The 16267-nt window shown below is 44.1% G+C and overlaps 1 protein-coding gene across 1 annotated transcript; it reads left to right on the forward strand.

Annotated features, from left to right (window-relative positions):
- The first annotated feature begins 786 nt into the window (after positions 1 to 786).
- LOC144785659 (cis-aconitate decarboxylase-like) lies at positions 787 to 11848 on the forward strand. The gene is made up of 6 exons (XM_078664459.1): positions 787 to 944; positions 1622 to 1676; positions 3234 to 3421; positions 8048 to 8140; positions 8781 to 8986; positions 9912 to 11848. Exons 1-6 carry the CDS (start codon positions 924 to 926, stop codon positions 10831 to 10833), a joined length of 1485 nt encoding a protein of 494 aa, XP_078520585.1. The 5' UTR covers positions 787 to 923; the 3' UTR covers positions 10834 to 11848.
- Positions 11849 to 16267: the final 4419 nt, after the last annotated feature.

Here is a 16267-nt window from a genome sequence, read left to right on the forward strand (position 1 = left end):
ACACGCACAGATGCGCGCGCACGCCCTCGTTTGTTGCTGTGGAGGGATGTTGTTGGTGGGCAGCGTGTGGGTGCCTTTCTTACTGATTAAAGAGGTTTCTAAAATATGTCACCACAATTGGACTTTTTAAAGCACTTATTCCCAAAGATACTGGCAAGGGTTCTTTACTTTTTCAAACTACAACTGTTGTATTCCCCTAGGTTTTAGAGAATTATACCACTAGTTTCCCTGAAGCAGCTCCTATGTTGAATTTTGCATCAATGTTAATACTTTTTTTTAGAAAATGGATTGTCTTATAAGAGGTTAAATAAAGTTTGATGATTTAACTCAGGTCTAATTATGTTTTGTGCTTTGTAAAATGGTCCGATCATTTATTTGTTTACATAAAGCAGATTTCAACATAAGTAAATCAATAAAAACATGTATACAAACAAACGGGTTTTTTTGTCCGGAATTTCCTCCAAGTATTTCCCTGTTCTTTCCCCGAATCTGGACACACCTTGCCCCGCCCCCTGCCGGTGACGTCACTGGGATGGCTCTTGCTCCAGAGCCACTCGCCTGAAGTGAATATAAACCATGGAAGAGGCAGACAGGGACAGCAAGCACCAGGACACCGGTCTCCTGCAACCCCAAGACAGCTGCACCCCGACAATAGTAGAGACATCTGCACCCCGCAGCAGAGACGACTGGTCCCTGCCGACCCAGAGACGTCTGATCCCTGCAGCACCAGAGACAGCAGCCCCCTGCAGCACCCGAGACAGCAGCCCCCTGCAGCACCCGAGACAGCAGCCCCCTGCTGACCCAGAGACGTCTGATCCCTGCTGACCCAGACACATCTGCTCCCTGCAGGACCAGAGACAGCAGCCCTCTGCCGGCACCCGTGACGGGCGCTCTTTCGGGATAAGAAGGCTTCAAGGCGCACGATGCTGCTGTCTACCTTCCAGGTGAGGCTCTGTTCCATCCCGCGTGCTCTCGCGTCGCTCAGCCGCTGTGTTCACCTGTTGTATCTGTTGTTTTCGAGGCACTTCCTGCCTCTATGACTGGGAGCCGAGCTCCTCTTACCAGACTTCTATGAGTGTTAAAGAGGTTTCACTTCGCGCGCAGTGAGCATCAGAGGTGCAGGGACCATTCTTGGAGGGGAGAGAGAGGCACACCCCTAAAGGCACAGGGAAATGTGTCAGTCTGTCTTTGAAAACACGATACGAGCCGCCCGAGGAAACACATGGAAATGGCCTTTTAATTGTTCTTTCTCTGTCTAAAATCTTTCAAATTGTGTGGGCTGGTGTAGCGCCTCCTGCACCCAGTGTTGCAGCGCCGATGTGCCTCATACAGATGGTTAACAGTTGTTCATTCGAGATTTCGTAATTTTTTGGGCACTATCTGTCCCCAGATCGGTTAAAGCGCTTTCATTGTTTACACTTCCTAAACTTGTTGGGGAGCTGAGGGTGGCGCTTTGATTCCTTGCCTCATGGCTCGTGCACGCGCGCTCCACTGTGTCCCGGCCACACGCACAAAAGAGTTGAGATTTAACATTTCTTGGAAGAGGCGCCCCTGCCTGACCCTCAGGGGTCACAAACACAAAATATATACCTTCCTAACATCAAACACTTTCTTGTTTCAGAAATCAAAGCCCGTCCTCTCGCTGTCCAGACGGACTCACACTGCGGCCCTGGAAGGTAGGTGTCACGCATGTTCACACTGGGGCTCAGTTCTGTTTACATAGGTTTGTTAAATGTTCTGTTTACATAGGTTTGTTAAATGTTCTGTTTACATAGGTTTGTTAAATGTTCGGTTTACATAGGTTTGTTAAATGTTCTGTTTACATAGGTTTGTTATATGTTCTGTTTACATAGATTTGTTAAATGTTCTGTTTACATAGGTTTGTTAAATGTTCTGTTTACATGGGTTTGTTATATGTTCTGTTTACATAGGTTTGTTAAATGTTCTGTTTACATAGTTTTGTTAAATGTTCTGTTTACATAGGTTTGTTAAATGTTCGGTTTACATAGGTTTGTTAAATGTTGTGTTTACATAGGTTTGTTATATGTTCTGTTTACATAGATTTGTTAAATGTTCTGTTTACATAGGTTTGTTAAATGTTCGGTTTACATAGGTTTGTTAAATGTTATGTTTACACAGGTTTGTTAAATGTTCTGTTTGCATAGGTTTGTTAAATGTTTTGTTTACATGGGTTTGTTAAATGTTCTGTTTACATAGGTTTGTTAAATGTTCGGTTTACATAGGTTTGTTAAATGTTCTGTTTACATGGGTTTGTTAAATGTTCTGTTTACATAGGTTTGTTAAATGTTCTGTTTGCATGGGTTTGTTAAATGTTTTGTTTATATGGGTTTGTTATATGTTCTGTTTACATAGGTTTGTTAAATGTTCTGTTTACATAGGTTTGTTAAATGTTCTGTTTGCATGGGTTTGTTAAATGTTCTGTTTACATGGGTTTGTTATATGTTCTGTTTACATAGGTTTGTTAAATATTCTGTTTACATAGGTTTGTTAAATGTTCTGCTTACATAGGGTTGTTAAATGTTCTGTTTACATGGGTTTGTTAAATGTTCTGTTTACATAGGTTTGTTAAATGTTCGGTTTACATAGGTTTGTTAAATGTTCAGTTTACATGGGTTTGTTATATGTTCTGTTTACATAGGTTTGTTAAATGTTCTGTTTACATAGGTTTGTTAAATGTTCGGTCTACATAGGTTTGTTAAATGTTCTGTGTCCTCAGATTTGTTAAATGTTTCGTGTCGTAGGGTTTGTTAAGTGTTTTGTGTCCTAGGGTTTGTTAAATGTTTTGTTTACATGGTTTTGTGAAATGTTCTGTTTACATAGGTTTGTTAAATGTTCTATTTACATAGATTTGTTAAATGTTCGGTTTACATAGGTTTGTTAAATGTTCTGTGTCCTGAGGTTTGTTAAATGTTTTGTGTCGTAGCGTGTGTTAAATGTTCCATGTCGTAGGATTTAAGTGTTTTGTGTCGTCGGGTTTGTTACATGTTCTGTGTCCTGGAGTTTGTTAAGTGATTTGTGATCTAGGGTTTGTTATGTGTTCCAGTGTGTACCAGCCTGACGTAGGTCTTCGTTCAGCCTCGTTTCCATGCTCGCGTGATGCTGCCTGTGATCCGCTTGAGCTCGTTCTCTTTCTGGTCCAGATCCACTGGATTTCTTGTCTTACTCTACCCTGGGTAGCAGTAGCTCTGATCCTCTCTCTTCTTCCTGTGCAGCGCTGGAAGTCTCCCCCCTGGAGAAGGCGGTCACCAGCAGCTTTGCTTCCTTTATCCATGGAGTCCAGTTGGATCACCTGTCCCAAGCGGTGCGACACCGCAGCAAGCGCATGATCCTGGACAGCATCGGAGTTGGACTGGTGGGAAGCACAACGCACGTGTTCGACATCGCCCTGCGATACTGCCAGGTAAGATGAGGTCTGGAACACACCAGGCAAAGCTCGATGGAGCAATCATCCCTTTAAAAGGAACCCCTAGACCACAGGTGCACAGCATCACCCTAGATACTACCAGGTGTGATCAGGCCTAGACCATTGTAGGAAAGACTCTAAGGAGCAATGTGCGAACTATTTCAGGAGTCCCAGGACAATCAAGGGTTACAGGGCTCAAATTTTATTAATCAAAGCCTTTTACCACTTGTGTCCTGGTGTTTAACTGGTTGTATGACATTACAACGCATGCTAATACATCGCATGCCATTACATCGCGGTTTTTACAACGCAAGTCGTTACAACGACTTGCGTTGGAGCGCGCTGGACTTAGGAGTAGTATAATTTACTATTCCAACTCCAGTCTACATACAGTAGGGAAGGTGTTGGATAGTAAATTATGCTATTCCTTGTCCTAGAGCGCCATCCAGCTCAAGTAGTTGTAATGACTTGCGCTCTAAAAACCGCGATGTAATGGCATCGCGATGTAACGACCGTGTTGTAAACGACGTTTCCCGTTTAACTCTACTACTGAAAACAAAATTGAAACTAAAGAAACTGAACACCAAGCACACCCTTTAGCACTTGACCCCAATGGAAGCAAATGTGTGCTGTTTCAAGTCTTGCCTCAAGGAGGCGGTGTGGGATTGAATGAAACGTCTATTAGCAATTATTACAAATATGTCCCGCCAGCCTTTTCAGTCAAAGTGAAAACGTACTGTACCTCAGTCACATAACAGAATACTGTACATAAAATATTACAGTCTGAAGGTGCATATCTTTCCTGAGTCGCAGGGAGCTGTGTTCCGCTCCACCTGGCTCAGATCCTCACAGTCCTCACAGTCCTTCTCTTCAAGGAAACATAGTCTTTGGGCCAGGGCATCTCAAGCCCCCTTCACAGATGCCAGTCAGCTCTTCCCCTCAAGGCAGGTCTCAGACGGCTTCTCCAGGAAAAATTGTAGAACATCCTGGTTCCGGTTCTCAAACCTGGAGAAGAGGCGTTAGCAGTCAATGACAACAATTCTCAACCGTAGAAAAGTTTATCATGACCACTGGTGGGAAACCCTAGCATTCTGGTAGAGAAATCCTCAAACACTGGCTGGTAGGGTCGACCCAAAACTTGTTCTAAGTTTCAGGATAGTTTGTGCATTCCACAAGTACAAGGGTTTAAGGCAGTTCCCGACTTTTTCACATTCCTCCTAGACAGGGTCATCTAGTCATTGCCTCACAGTATTGAGAGGGTAGTGAGTCTCTCCTCACGGGACACCCAAAATAAAGGCTCACCAGCTACCACTCATCTTGTTGGGGTTTACACTTCTGAGGAGCAACAGAGCTGCAAAGAGCAGGGGGATTCTCCTTCATTTCAGTAGGACCATCTGTCTCCTAACCTTCCCATCCTAGAGTCTGGTCCACTGTAAAGGGCCTCAGAATGTCTCACGGAGCCCTGAAATTCACATTGCTGTCTGGAGCTCTCTCCAACCACCCTCTGACGTACCACTGTGGTTCAGGACACCAAAAGGGGTTACTAGGCTGCTACAGTTGCATTTAGAGCGCATTCATTCCATGCACATTCTACAGTACATGTATTCTACACGCAAGCATGTCATACATGTCCCACATGGATACAATGATGGAGTCATTTGCAGGGCAGAGGTAGAGCACTTTAAAACACAGGAGAGGCCAGGAGGTAAACTCTCCTTGGCCAGTAACAGGCAAAAAAGTCTGTCCGTCCACTTGATGTGTTTGTGCCTCCCCTGTCAATCTTCCACAGCCCGGGGAGCTGATGTCAGTCACGTTCAGATAAGGAGGGCGCAGTTGGTGAACACCGCTAGAGCCCAGAACCCAGCTCTGGGCCTTGTTCTGTTTCACCAGAACCCACAGCCCACACTCCTGATTGTTGTGGGTGCTTAGGACACACACTCATGATTGTTGTGGGTGCTTAGGACACACACTCATGATTGTTGTGGGTGCTTAGGACACACACTAATGATTGTTGTGGGTGCTTGGGACACACACTCATGATTGTTGTGAGAGCTTAGGACACACTCATGATTATTGTGAGTGCTTAGGACATACTCATGATTATTGTGAGTGCTTAGGACACACTCATGATTATTGTGAGTGCTTAGGACACACTCATGATTATTGTGAGTGCTTAGGACACACTCATGATTGTTGTGAGTGCTTAGGACATACTCATGATTATTGTGAGTGCTTAGGACACACTCATGATTCCCATGGTTGCTTAGGACACACACACATGATTGTTGTGAGTGCTTAGGACATACTCATGATTGCCATGGGTGCTTAGGACACACTCATGATTGCCATGGGTGCTTAGGACACACTCATGATTGTCATCTGTGCTTAGGACACACTCATGATTATTGTGAGTGCTTAGGACATACTCATGATTATTGTGAGTGCTTAGGACACACTCATGATTCCCATGGTTGCTTAGGACACACACTAATGATTGTTGTGAGTGCTTGGGACACACCCTCATGATTGTTGTGGGTGCTCAGGGCACACACTTATGATTTTGTGGGTGCTCAGGGCACACACTCATGATTGTTGTGGGTGCTTAGGACACACACTAACGATAGTTGTGGGTGCTTAGGACACATACTCATGATTGTTGTGGGTGCTTAGGACACACACTCATGATTGTTGTGTGTGCTTAGGGCACACACTCATGATTGTTGTGGGTGCTCCACACACACACACACATGATTGTTGTGAGTGCTTAGGACATGCTTATGATTGTTGTGGGTGCTTAGGGCACACACTCATGATTGTTGTGGGTGTTTAGGGCACACACTCATGATTGTTGTGGGTGCTCAACACACACACACACGCATGATTGTTGTGAGTGCTTAGGACATGCTCATGATTGTTGTGGGTGCTTAGGGCACACTCATGATTGTTGTGGGTGCTCAATACACACACACACATGATTGTTGTGAGTGCTTAGGACATGCTCATGATTGTTGTGGGTGCTTAGGACACACACTCATGATTGTTGTGGGTGCTTAGGGCACACACTCATGATTGTTTTGGGTGCTTAGGGCACACACTCATGATTATTGTGGGTGCTTAGGGCACACACTCATGATTGTTGTGGGTGCTCAACACATACACAAGCATGATTGTTGTGAGTGCTTAGGACATGCTCATGATTGTTGTGGGTGCTTAGGACACACACTCATGATTGTTGCGAGTGCTTAGGGCACACACTCATGATTGTTTTGGGTGCTTAGGGCACACACTCATGATTATTGTGGGTGCTTAGGGCACACACTCATGATTGTTGTGGGTGCTCAACACATACACAAGCATGATTGTTGTGAGTGCTTAGGACATGTTCATGATTGTTGTGGGTGCTTAGGGCACACTCATGATTGTTGTGGGTGCTTACGTCACACACTCATGATTGTTGTGGGTGCTTAGGGCACACACTCATGATGTTTGTGGGTACTTAGGGCATACACTCATTATTGTTGGAAGTGTTTGGTTTATAATAAAAAAATACAGTATGATATCACAAAGGGGAACTGGAGAACAAGATCCACACTATGCAGCATCATGCAGGGGACTTTTTTCCCAAGCCACCCCTTTAAAGCAATCACAAGAAAAAGTACCCTTCAGACATTAGGTGGCATCACCTGCTCAGACACTTTCAGATAACAGACAAGATGGGATATAACGTAATTGCACGTCCACTAACTAAATTGAGGCAAATAATAGATGTTCAATTTCAAACTGAAATAGTGCAAGAAAAAAGACGCAACGAATGCATGCAACCAAATACTCAATCGTGTTTCAATGCATTAAGTCATATCTGTTTACCATCAGGATGGGTGTTTGCTATGTAAGTGTATTCAAATTCTATTATGCAGGTGAAATTAGACTTCAATAAAAGCAGCAACATCCAACTAAAGACAGGCGAGATGTTTCAGTTGAATATTTAGCTGAGATAATATTAAGTAAAGAAAATCAGATATTAGTTCAACTAACTGGCCATGGGTCAACAATTTCGCCACCAGTTTCTGCCACTACGTGATCGATTGACAAAACGTACTGTCAACTACATCCTGGGCAATACCGTGGCTGGGCAAAGTTACACACAAATAGTTCTGTGTTCGATGTTCCATGGATTAGACTTCAGAGTCAGACAACCATCTACCTTTAGATAGCAAAGGTCCTAAAAAGCCTAGGTTGCTCAACATGCCAATGGTATTTGGTTTGTAGAATAAAGATACATTTAATCTCTCTCTGACTATGTTTAACAAGGTTTCATGCTCCTTATAATGGGAGGTGAAGACACCCGTTGGGTTGAGAAGGATGGGTTAGAATGTTCTCACCACCCATGGCTGGCAAGAGTTTAGAGCTCGGTGCATCTTGCGGGATAGTGTCTGTGCACTTTAAGGAGTAAACCTTGCACTGGGATAGTTTATCTCCTACGCTGCCTATGGCTTGGTACTATCCTGTGTATGACTCATGTAGGGGTATCTATATTCCCAAGTGGCTCCTGATAAACCCCACAGAATGGATAAGTTGGTGCATTGTTCACTTATTAATGTTTCTCTCTTTCTCCTCTAATAGGACTTGTATCCCTCTTCTGCAACCAGCTCTGTTTACGGACGACATGGACTGCGGCTCTCCCCCACTCTGGCTGCGTACACCAATGGAGTGGCGGTAAGGCACCGGGCAGCTGCCTCTCATTCAATCAAGTGATTAACCTATGAATATGTGTGTAATGTCAGTGCAACTGTTAAATTGAAGGGTGAGAGTGGAGATCAGGCAGCTTTACACTTTGACTGAATCCCCACCCCTGGTTCACATGAATATGGTTTAACACCAAAATAACCTCCCAGGTGAGATCTTTGCGATTATAGGATGAACATGCACACTCCATTTATGTAGTGATTGGACATGGATCTGGTTCCCTGACTGTTGTGTGGCAAGTGGTCCATTTAGTCTCTAAAGGATTCTAGAAAGTGATGACATAGACTCTATGCTAAATACTGGGTCCTGTTTTCCTGCTCCTCTGCCCTCTTTGGAGAGGGGTGCTATCAGACAATAGCATAGCTGAATGTCCAATTTAAAATTTTGGGATCATCTCCCTTCTGTAATATAGTTCCATAGGGCAGAGGAATAGTCAGTCTTCTGAATGACATCATGTCTCCTCTGCCTTCTGTACTGAGCTCCTATTGGTCAATGGAATTGTCGCTCTGCTGATTGGCAGACCTTGGATCCTCCCTCTTCAGTACTGGGCAGCAGTGCTGTCTCTGAATATTCTTTAAAGGTCCCCTAACTCTCTCTCCTCTCTTCACAGACTCACGCTATGGACTTTGATGACACCTGGCACCCTGCCACCCACCCCTCGGGTGCTCTGCTGCCTGCTCTCTTGGCTACTTCTCAGATGCTGCCTGTGGGTTCAAGGCCCAGCGGTGCAGACCTCCTGCTGGCATTCAACGTGGGCATCGAGGTGCAAGGAAGACTCATGAGGTTCTCCAGTGAGGCCAGCAACATCCCAAAGAGGTACGGTCAAGCACACCAAGATGATGTATGTATCGAGGAGCTATGTACAATGCTAACAGACGGTTGTTTAAATCGAGGAGCTAAGTGTGATGCCCTCAAATGGTATTTACATTTCAAGCAGTTATCCATGGTGTCTGCAGATGGCATTTAGATGCAGAGGGTCCATGCATGATGCCCACAGAGTGTGTTTAAATAACTAGGGCTATCTATAATAACCACAGAGGACGTCAATCAAATTAACTTGCATTTATGATGCCCTCAAAGGACAGCAGCATCATCAGGGAGTACATGTAATGCCCACAGAGGGCGCCACTAGCTCGGTGAGATGACCACTGTGGGCATTTATACCCCCAAAAGAATGTGCGATGAGCACAAAGGGCAACAATAATGCCAAGAGGTGCATTTGATATTCTAGAGATGCCAAGAGGTGCATTTGATATTCTAGAGATGCCAAAACTATGCCTCCGAGGCACCTCACAGGAAGATAAACACCCCCTGTCCCCTTCTTGGTCATGTTTCCGCTTCGCCTCTCTCATAGAAGGTAGAAAAGCCAGCATGCCTGGCATTTCATTGTCAATCTTAGCATTTCACCTGTGGTGCATGGACCTCATTTTATCATTTGCATTACCCATGTGATATTACAGCTATTATTAAAGGGGCTCTTGATATCACAATATATTTAACAAATAACCACATTATCAAACAAAGGGACCTTCTGGAACCCTTACTGTTGGCCTCTGGTGATGATGTGTAAGATTGGGTAAGAGGATACTTGTTCTAAGATGGTTCCTTTGTTATTCCACCTCTAATGTTACTGCCGTACGTCATTACATGCCTGCCATGAACTAGTCGTGTTTTTACTCTTCACATTAATCACATTACTTCACTTGGCCTAAATGTCTGCTTTTTCTCTGTCCTCCTCCAGGTTCCACCCTCCCTCTGTGGTTGGCACCATGGGCAGTGCTGCTGCGATAGCCAAGCTTCTTTCCTTGAATGAAGACCAATGTGCCCACGCTCTGGCAATTGCCGCTTCCCTGGCAGGGGCACCCATGGCCAATGCCGCAACCCTTGCCAAGCCTCTACACATTGGCAATGCCACCCGTCTTGGGATGGAAGCAGCGCTTCTAGCCGCCCGTGGGATGGAGGCCAACCCCCTCATCTTGGATGATGTTCCCGGCTGCTCAGGGTTCAGCGCTTTCTATGGTAACTACCAACCCTCACCCCTGGAAATGCCAGGTGAAGACTATAGTTTCCTCCTGGAGAAACAAGACATCGCCTTCAAGAGGTTCCCTGCACACTTGGGCATGCACTGGGTCGCAGACGCAGCCATGTCAGTAAGGAACCGACTCGTCAATGTCATGGGTTGCTTCAATCCCTCCGCCATCCAGAGAATTCTTCTGAGGGTCCCAGTGTCTAAGTACATCAACAGGCCCTTCCCTGAGTCAGAACACCAGGCCCGACACTCGTTCCAGTTCAATGCGTGCACAGCCCTCCTGGACGGAGAACTGGGCATCTCTTCTTTCACTGAGGACAACCTCATGAGACCTGGTCTGATAAACCTGCTGGAGAAGGTGGTGCTGGAGCATCCTGAAGACAATGAAGCCAACTTTGACAAGATGTACGGAGAGGTGGTTCTTGTGCTGGAGGACGGGACCCTCCTGTCGGGGCGGTGTGATACCTTCTATGGGCACTGGAGGAAGCCCCTCAGCCAAAACTCGCTCCGTGAGAAGTTCCGCTCCAATGCTCTCCATGTGCTGCACAAAGACCAGGCTGAGGACATCATTGAGATGGTGGAAGATATAGAGCGCCTGGAAGACAGCTCAAGTCTGGCCTCCTCCCTGCAATAGGCAGCTGTCAATCAGAAATATATGCAACAACTGTCTTTGGCCTGAACGGTATCCCTTTAAATTCCAGCAGTGAGGTCCAATCCTTCTGGAATCCTAGGAAATGTGGAAAATATCTTGTTAAAAAATTATGTGAATTATAACAGGCCAATCATAGAAATATATTTGCCATTTCAGAGTGGCCCCAAACAGATGAACCTTATAGATGTCTGGCTCCTTGTACCTTCCCAATGGGGGACAGTCTGATACTACTTCTGGGTTGACTCTATCCGAGCAATTCGTTTTGAACTAAAGTATTTATAATTCAGTGCACTGTTAATTTAAGAAGCAATTTTGTATTTTCTATTACTTATATTTATTTTTCAATAATAGTATGATTGGCTACTGTAATGTAACTTTCAATGTTATAATTGTCGGTCATTGTTGTGTAGTTTGACGCAGGGCATTGGCTGGTCCAAGGCTTGTATTTTTGTAAATCATGCTGTCCTATTTATAGAGAAGGCCTAACCCATGTACCATGTGAAGACACTTAATCCTGCAGGACTGAGTGATGAACAAATAAAAGTTTCCCAAATGGTGGTGGTCGACACTGATTGAAACCATCTGACCCTGATAAGATGGGCCATGGTGATGTGGCTGCTGCTTCACCAGGAGAAATCTTTCAAACTCTCAGCTGCTCCATGGTGCACCCAGCAATCATATGCAAGCTGGTAGCACCGGGCATCACCCAGCCACAATATCTAATATTTCTTGTTTGGACGTTATGTGGCCTGTGTTTACCTGCTGGCCTCAGTGAAGCCAGGTGTTCATCTGATGTGAAATTGGAAAGGATAAGCATGAAGTCAGCAGGGCAGCTCAATTTCAGCCACAGAGCAGAAGCGAATCAGAAATAAAATACATTTGATTTGTATCATCCGTTTGTACAGTAACACGATTTATTTTTGTATAAACTAAATAAACTATTTATTAACTTTGAGCATTGCATCTATTGAATAAAAACCAATCATGAAATCCATAACTGTGACTCAGGATTGAGAAACATCACAGGTACCAGCATGCATTCTGGTATGTCTTATACTGAATATTTGTGATTTTCACTTTGCCAAATGAAAGAGGTCAAATACCCACAGACCAGGAAGTGTGTACAAAGGCGTAGTTCTGCCACGCAACGGGATAGAAGAAATTTGGATTACTCCAATTTTTATATGGGCATGTAGAGCCTGTCTGCTTTTCTTACCTTCACATTCTTTTTCTACTCTCTTCTCCACTTCCTGCATTCTGACCACCAGGACCTGATTTTTTTTGTGAGAAGCCATTGAAAAGTCAGTCAGGTAAAGGGCAGCTTAGGAACGCTGGGGCACATGGAACAGAGTTAGTACCGTGTGTTGGGTACTGAAGTAACCACCAGAAGGGCAATAGACAAGGGTTCACTGTGCCAAAAGAATCAAGCTATACCCTACTGTTGAGCCCCAAGTTGGGCAAAGCCATTCTGGTGTTGATTGTGCCCCTTCCTGGAAAGGGTCTTGCCTGGCAGTTCAAGAATCACTGTTCCCATGAGGGGGAGGGCTGGTACTAATTTGCACAAGGTGGGTGTTTGTCTAGAGTGGCATTGTGGGTGAAAAATGATGCACTGGAATGCAGCCGTGGTCATAGCCAGCAGCTGAGATTAATTTAAACATTTCTTCCATCGCCTTGTTGTTGTTGCAGTTGATTATCTATGTGTGATGGGGATGAACTCCTCCCATTTAGTAATAAATATTCGCCATTCTCCCACCACACACTCGGTCTCTTCCATATTTACTACTAATTCATGTGGTTAAGTGTGTGGAAATCGCCACCACCGTGGAAAAGGTCTTTACACTGAAAACACAAGGGAGACAGAGATGGAGGTCCCTGGCTGCAAGTTTGTGAATTGTATGTTGTAGCACACGAGTAGTGCCACGGTGGTACTACTTCACATACCACAAAATGTAGTTTGTGAATCAGACACATTGATTGTGGGTTTCCTTGCGGGTGTCCCTACCACACATGCTTTGATGCTATCCGTGGTAATTGATTAATGGCATGGGTAACTCACCTACATTTGCTTCTTGAAAAAGATTTGGCAATAAATATTGGCAGTAACTGATCTGATTAATAATTTTTAAGTAGGCTACAATTGGGAAACTGCTTGACTGGAGAGATACCCCACTGGATCATATACATGTTCTTAATAATTTACAAGATTATAAAAGCCCCTTCCATGAGCTAAGGTTACAGCTGAAATGGCAGATTTGGACCACCTCCTGTTGTAGGAAAATGGATAATATATAGTGCAGTGCCCTGAACGAGCTGTTGACTTTTTACTGACCTATATAGGAAACCTATGACCTGAGCTATAGCACAGGAGGAAATTCAAAGTCTGCACCTATAAAGGGATGGGACAAGGATGTGAGCCCATAGACCACAAGACGAGGAAACACAGGATATAGACAGTGTTACAAATTCTTATCTGAGTATTTTCACTTAGCACATACAGTTGGATAATGCTCATTGTGTTGATATTAAAGTGCAGGAGCAATTGATTAACAAACTCTCTCAAATTAAGGTTATTATCGACAGTCCCTTAGATGTGGTCTTGGCTCAATCAATCAATCAACCAACCAATAAATCAATCAGGTGTTTGTTAGAAGGTGTTTGAGACTAATGATGACACTGTACAGTCGACAGGTCCAGAGATCATCTGCAAATCCTGACTACGGTAAACTAAAAATGGAAATCCAATAATTTAAGTGTAATTGAAACATTACAATGAGGAAAGTTCTCTGCAACAGAAATAGGAAAATTATCCTAGAAATTTGAAAGCAGTTCACATGGTTACGAAGTCAGTGGATAGCAGTCTGTTGTAAAAATAGGGTCTTGTTTTAGTAAAAGATGTACAAAATGAATAACCAACATAGATTAAGGAAATAAAACCCCACTTCAGATCCCTTCTCTCAGGATCTCAAAAGTTTAAGTGTTTGGGAGAGTTAACTAGAAAATGATGGATTGGGAACATGAGTTTTTTTTTTAAACCTGCAACCCCATTCAAAACCTCTGCCTTGTCCTACAAAGGTCATTTCTAAACCGAAAGGAAGTGTTCAAGAGCACTTGTCCTCTTCATCCATCTTTGCTGGAGTAGTGCTTCAGAGGAGGAATTTCAATAGGTCAAAGAGAGTAGATGCAGAAAATAGAGGGATGAGTGTGATCCAAGGACAGAAAGAGAGAACACAGAAAGTAGAAGATGGACAGAGATAGTCTGAGTAGACAAAGTAATAATAAACAATAAACTTCAGAACATGAGGGTGCCTGAGTAGAGAAAGAGAAATGGGGCCAAAGGTGGAATTTCTAAAGAAAAATGGTGCTGTGTGAGACTAATTATTTGCTATCAAAAGAAGCACTATAAAGAAGGTGTGCATACAATGAAAAGGAAATCAGTTGGGTCAGAATATAGAGAGCCCAAGAAGAAAGAATCCATTCTCCTTAAGTTTAGAAAGGGCCTAAAAACGTGGCTGTTCACAGCATAGTTACTACCTCTTTGCTTCACTCCGCTCAGTATTTATAAAAAGCAGCGCCTAGACACCCAAGGTTATTTGTTGCGCTTTACAAATTACTCACCATCATCGTCAACTAATCTCTAGTTCTGGTGAGGACACTTGGTTCTGAAGCAGAGAAAGAAATGGAGCATGTACATATGAGACTTCTAAGTATGTGAAGTCTATTAGATCTTTGATTACCTCATTTTACTAAATATTTAAGTATTTTGTGGAAAATCATCTTACGTTGCTTGAGAAACACATATCCTCCTTTCAAAGGAAAGATGATACCATCAGCATACTACATGGGGCTTGGTCAATCTACCTATAGTTTGGGGCATTTTTCGGCGAGGTGTAAATTATATTATCTTGCAGTTCCTCAGAAAGGGATAGATTATAGATATCTGCCTAAAACAGAGGCTTATAAAGGCTTGTAATCTCAAAGGTTGTCAGAATGAAGCTACAAGGGACTAAACCTAGTGGCCCATTACGATGGCGGGTGGGACTTTGCCCGCCCGCCATCCTGTCGGTGAAAGGGAACACCCGCCACAAGGGCGGGGGTCTCGTGGGCAGCATTAGGATGCACCCGCCACAGTGGCGGCCACATCCTGCATTCCTACCATTGTGGCGGGCGGTGCAGTCAGCACCGCCCGCCACAATGGCAGGAAGGCTTGCTTTGCACTTCTATGCACTTCTTTGCACTTCTATGCACAGCATGGCAGGCACTGTGCGGTGCCTGCCATGCTGTGCATGGAACTGCTGGGGGTACCATAGGTACCCTCCATGTGCACCTCCCACGCCCCCCGGAGTCCCTGGGGGCCCCAACGGGCCCCTGCAGGGAGTCTCTGCATGCCTTTCGTGGCGGCAAGGCTTTGTTTAAAGCTCATGCCAATATGGATGGCGGTGTCTGATACCGCCACCACATAAACCATTTACCGCCCCGGTCGCCATGCGACCGGGGCGGAAAAGCGTCGGACGGTCTTTCCATCCGCCGCTGACCCCCCAGCCATACTAATATGGCTGGGGGTCATTCCGGAGCGGATGGCAGGCAGAGTTCCCCCGCCAGACTGGCGGTGACCACCGCTGGCCTGGCGGGGGCAATCCGCCCGCCATCCTAATGGGCCCCCTAGTCTCTAAAACATAAATTCTATCAAGTGTCTTAAATATATATTCAGACAGTAAGAAGGTTAAATAAACATAATACTATAATTTATCAAAATATTATGACCTATTAGACTATGGATTTCAACGCTAAGTATGTCCTGGGAAGGGTAAATATTAAATCAAGCTGGATTTGTTAAACTAAGAAGGCCGCACGTTCCAAAGTACCCCTACGTCTCCTAAAAATCCGCCCTGATGAGACAAATCAGCAACAGTGAACAGTTCAATTGATTTAGGTTTGGAAGCTGGGGTCCCTAAATCTAGGCTGATGTGACCCATTGCTCAGAAGATAAAACAAGCAACCTTTCTAAAATACAGGGAAAAATATATGACGATATTCCGCAATCCAACATCCCGCATACCATCACTCCGCAATTTTTATAACGCGGGACTTTTACTCCGGAAAGCCATCATTCCTAAAACTTTTACAACGCATATGACTTTATCACGCATGCCATTATAACGCAAATACATGTGTGGTAAAGTCATATACATTGTAAAAGTACATTATTAAAAAACTTATATATATGTTTGTATATATGTGTATATATATATATATATATATATATATATATATATATATATATATATATATTTCATCCAAGTTTTGCAAATTAAGCACCACACGCACTCAGAAGACGTACAGCTATTTGCGTTTATTTTCCAAAATAACGCTACGCGTTTCAACACCGAAGTGCCTTGCTCACACGTTAACCTCAATT

The sequence above is a fragment of the Lissotriton helveticus genome, chromosome 10 (genome assembly GCF_964261635.1).
Source record: "Lissotriton helveticus chromosome 10, aLisHel1.1, whole genome shotgun sequence".
NCBI classification, from domain to species: Eukaryota; Metazoa; Chordata; class Amphibia; order Caudata; family Salamandridae; genus Lissotriton; species Lissotriton helveticus.

Bases quoted from the DNA above. Each gene is read 5' to 3' on its own strand.
- LOC144785659 (XM_078664459.1), top strand. From the start codon at position 924: ATGCTGCTGTCTACCTTCCAG. The intron at 1,677-3,233 runs GTAGGTGTCACG...CTTCCTGTGCAG, and splicing joins TCACACTGCGGCCCTGGAAG to CGCTGGAAGTCTCCCCCCTG. The intron at 3,422-8,047 runs GTAAGATGAGGT...CTCCTCTAATAG, and splicing joins TCGCCCTGCGATACTGCCAG to GACTTGTATCCCTCTTCTGC.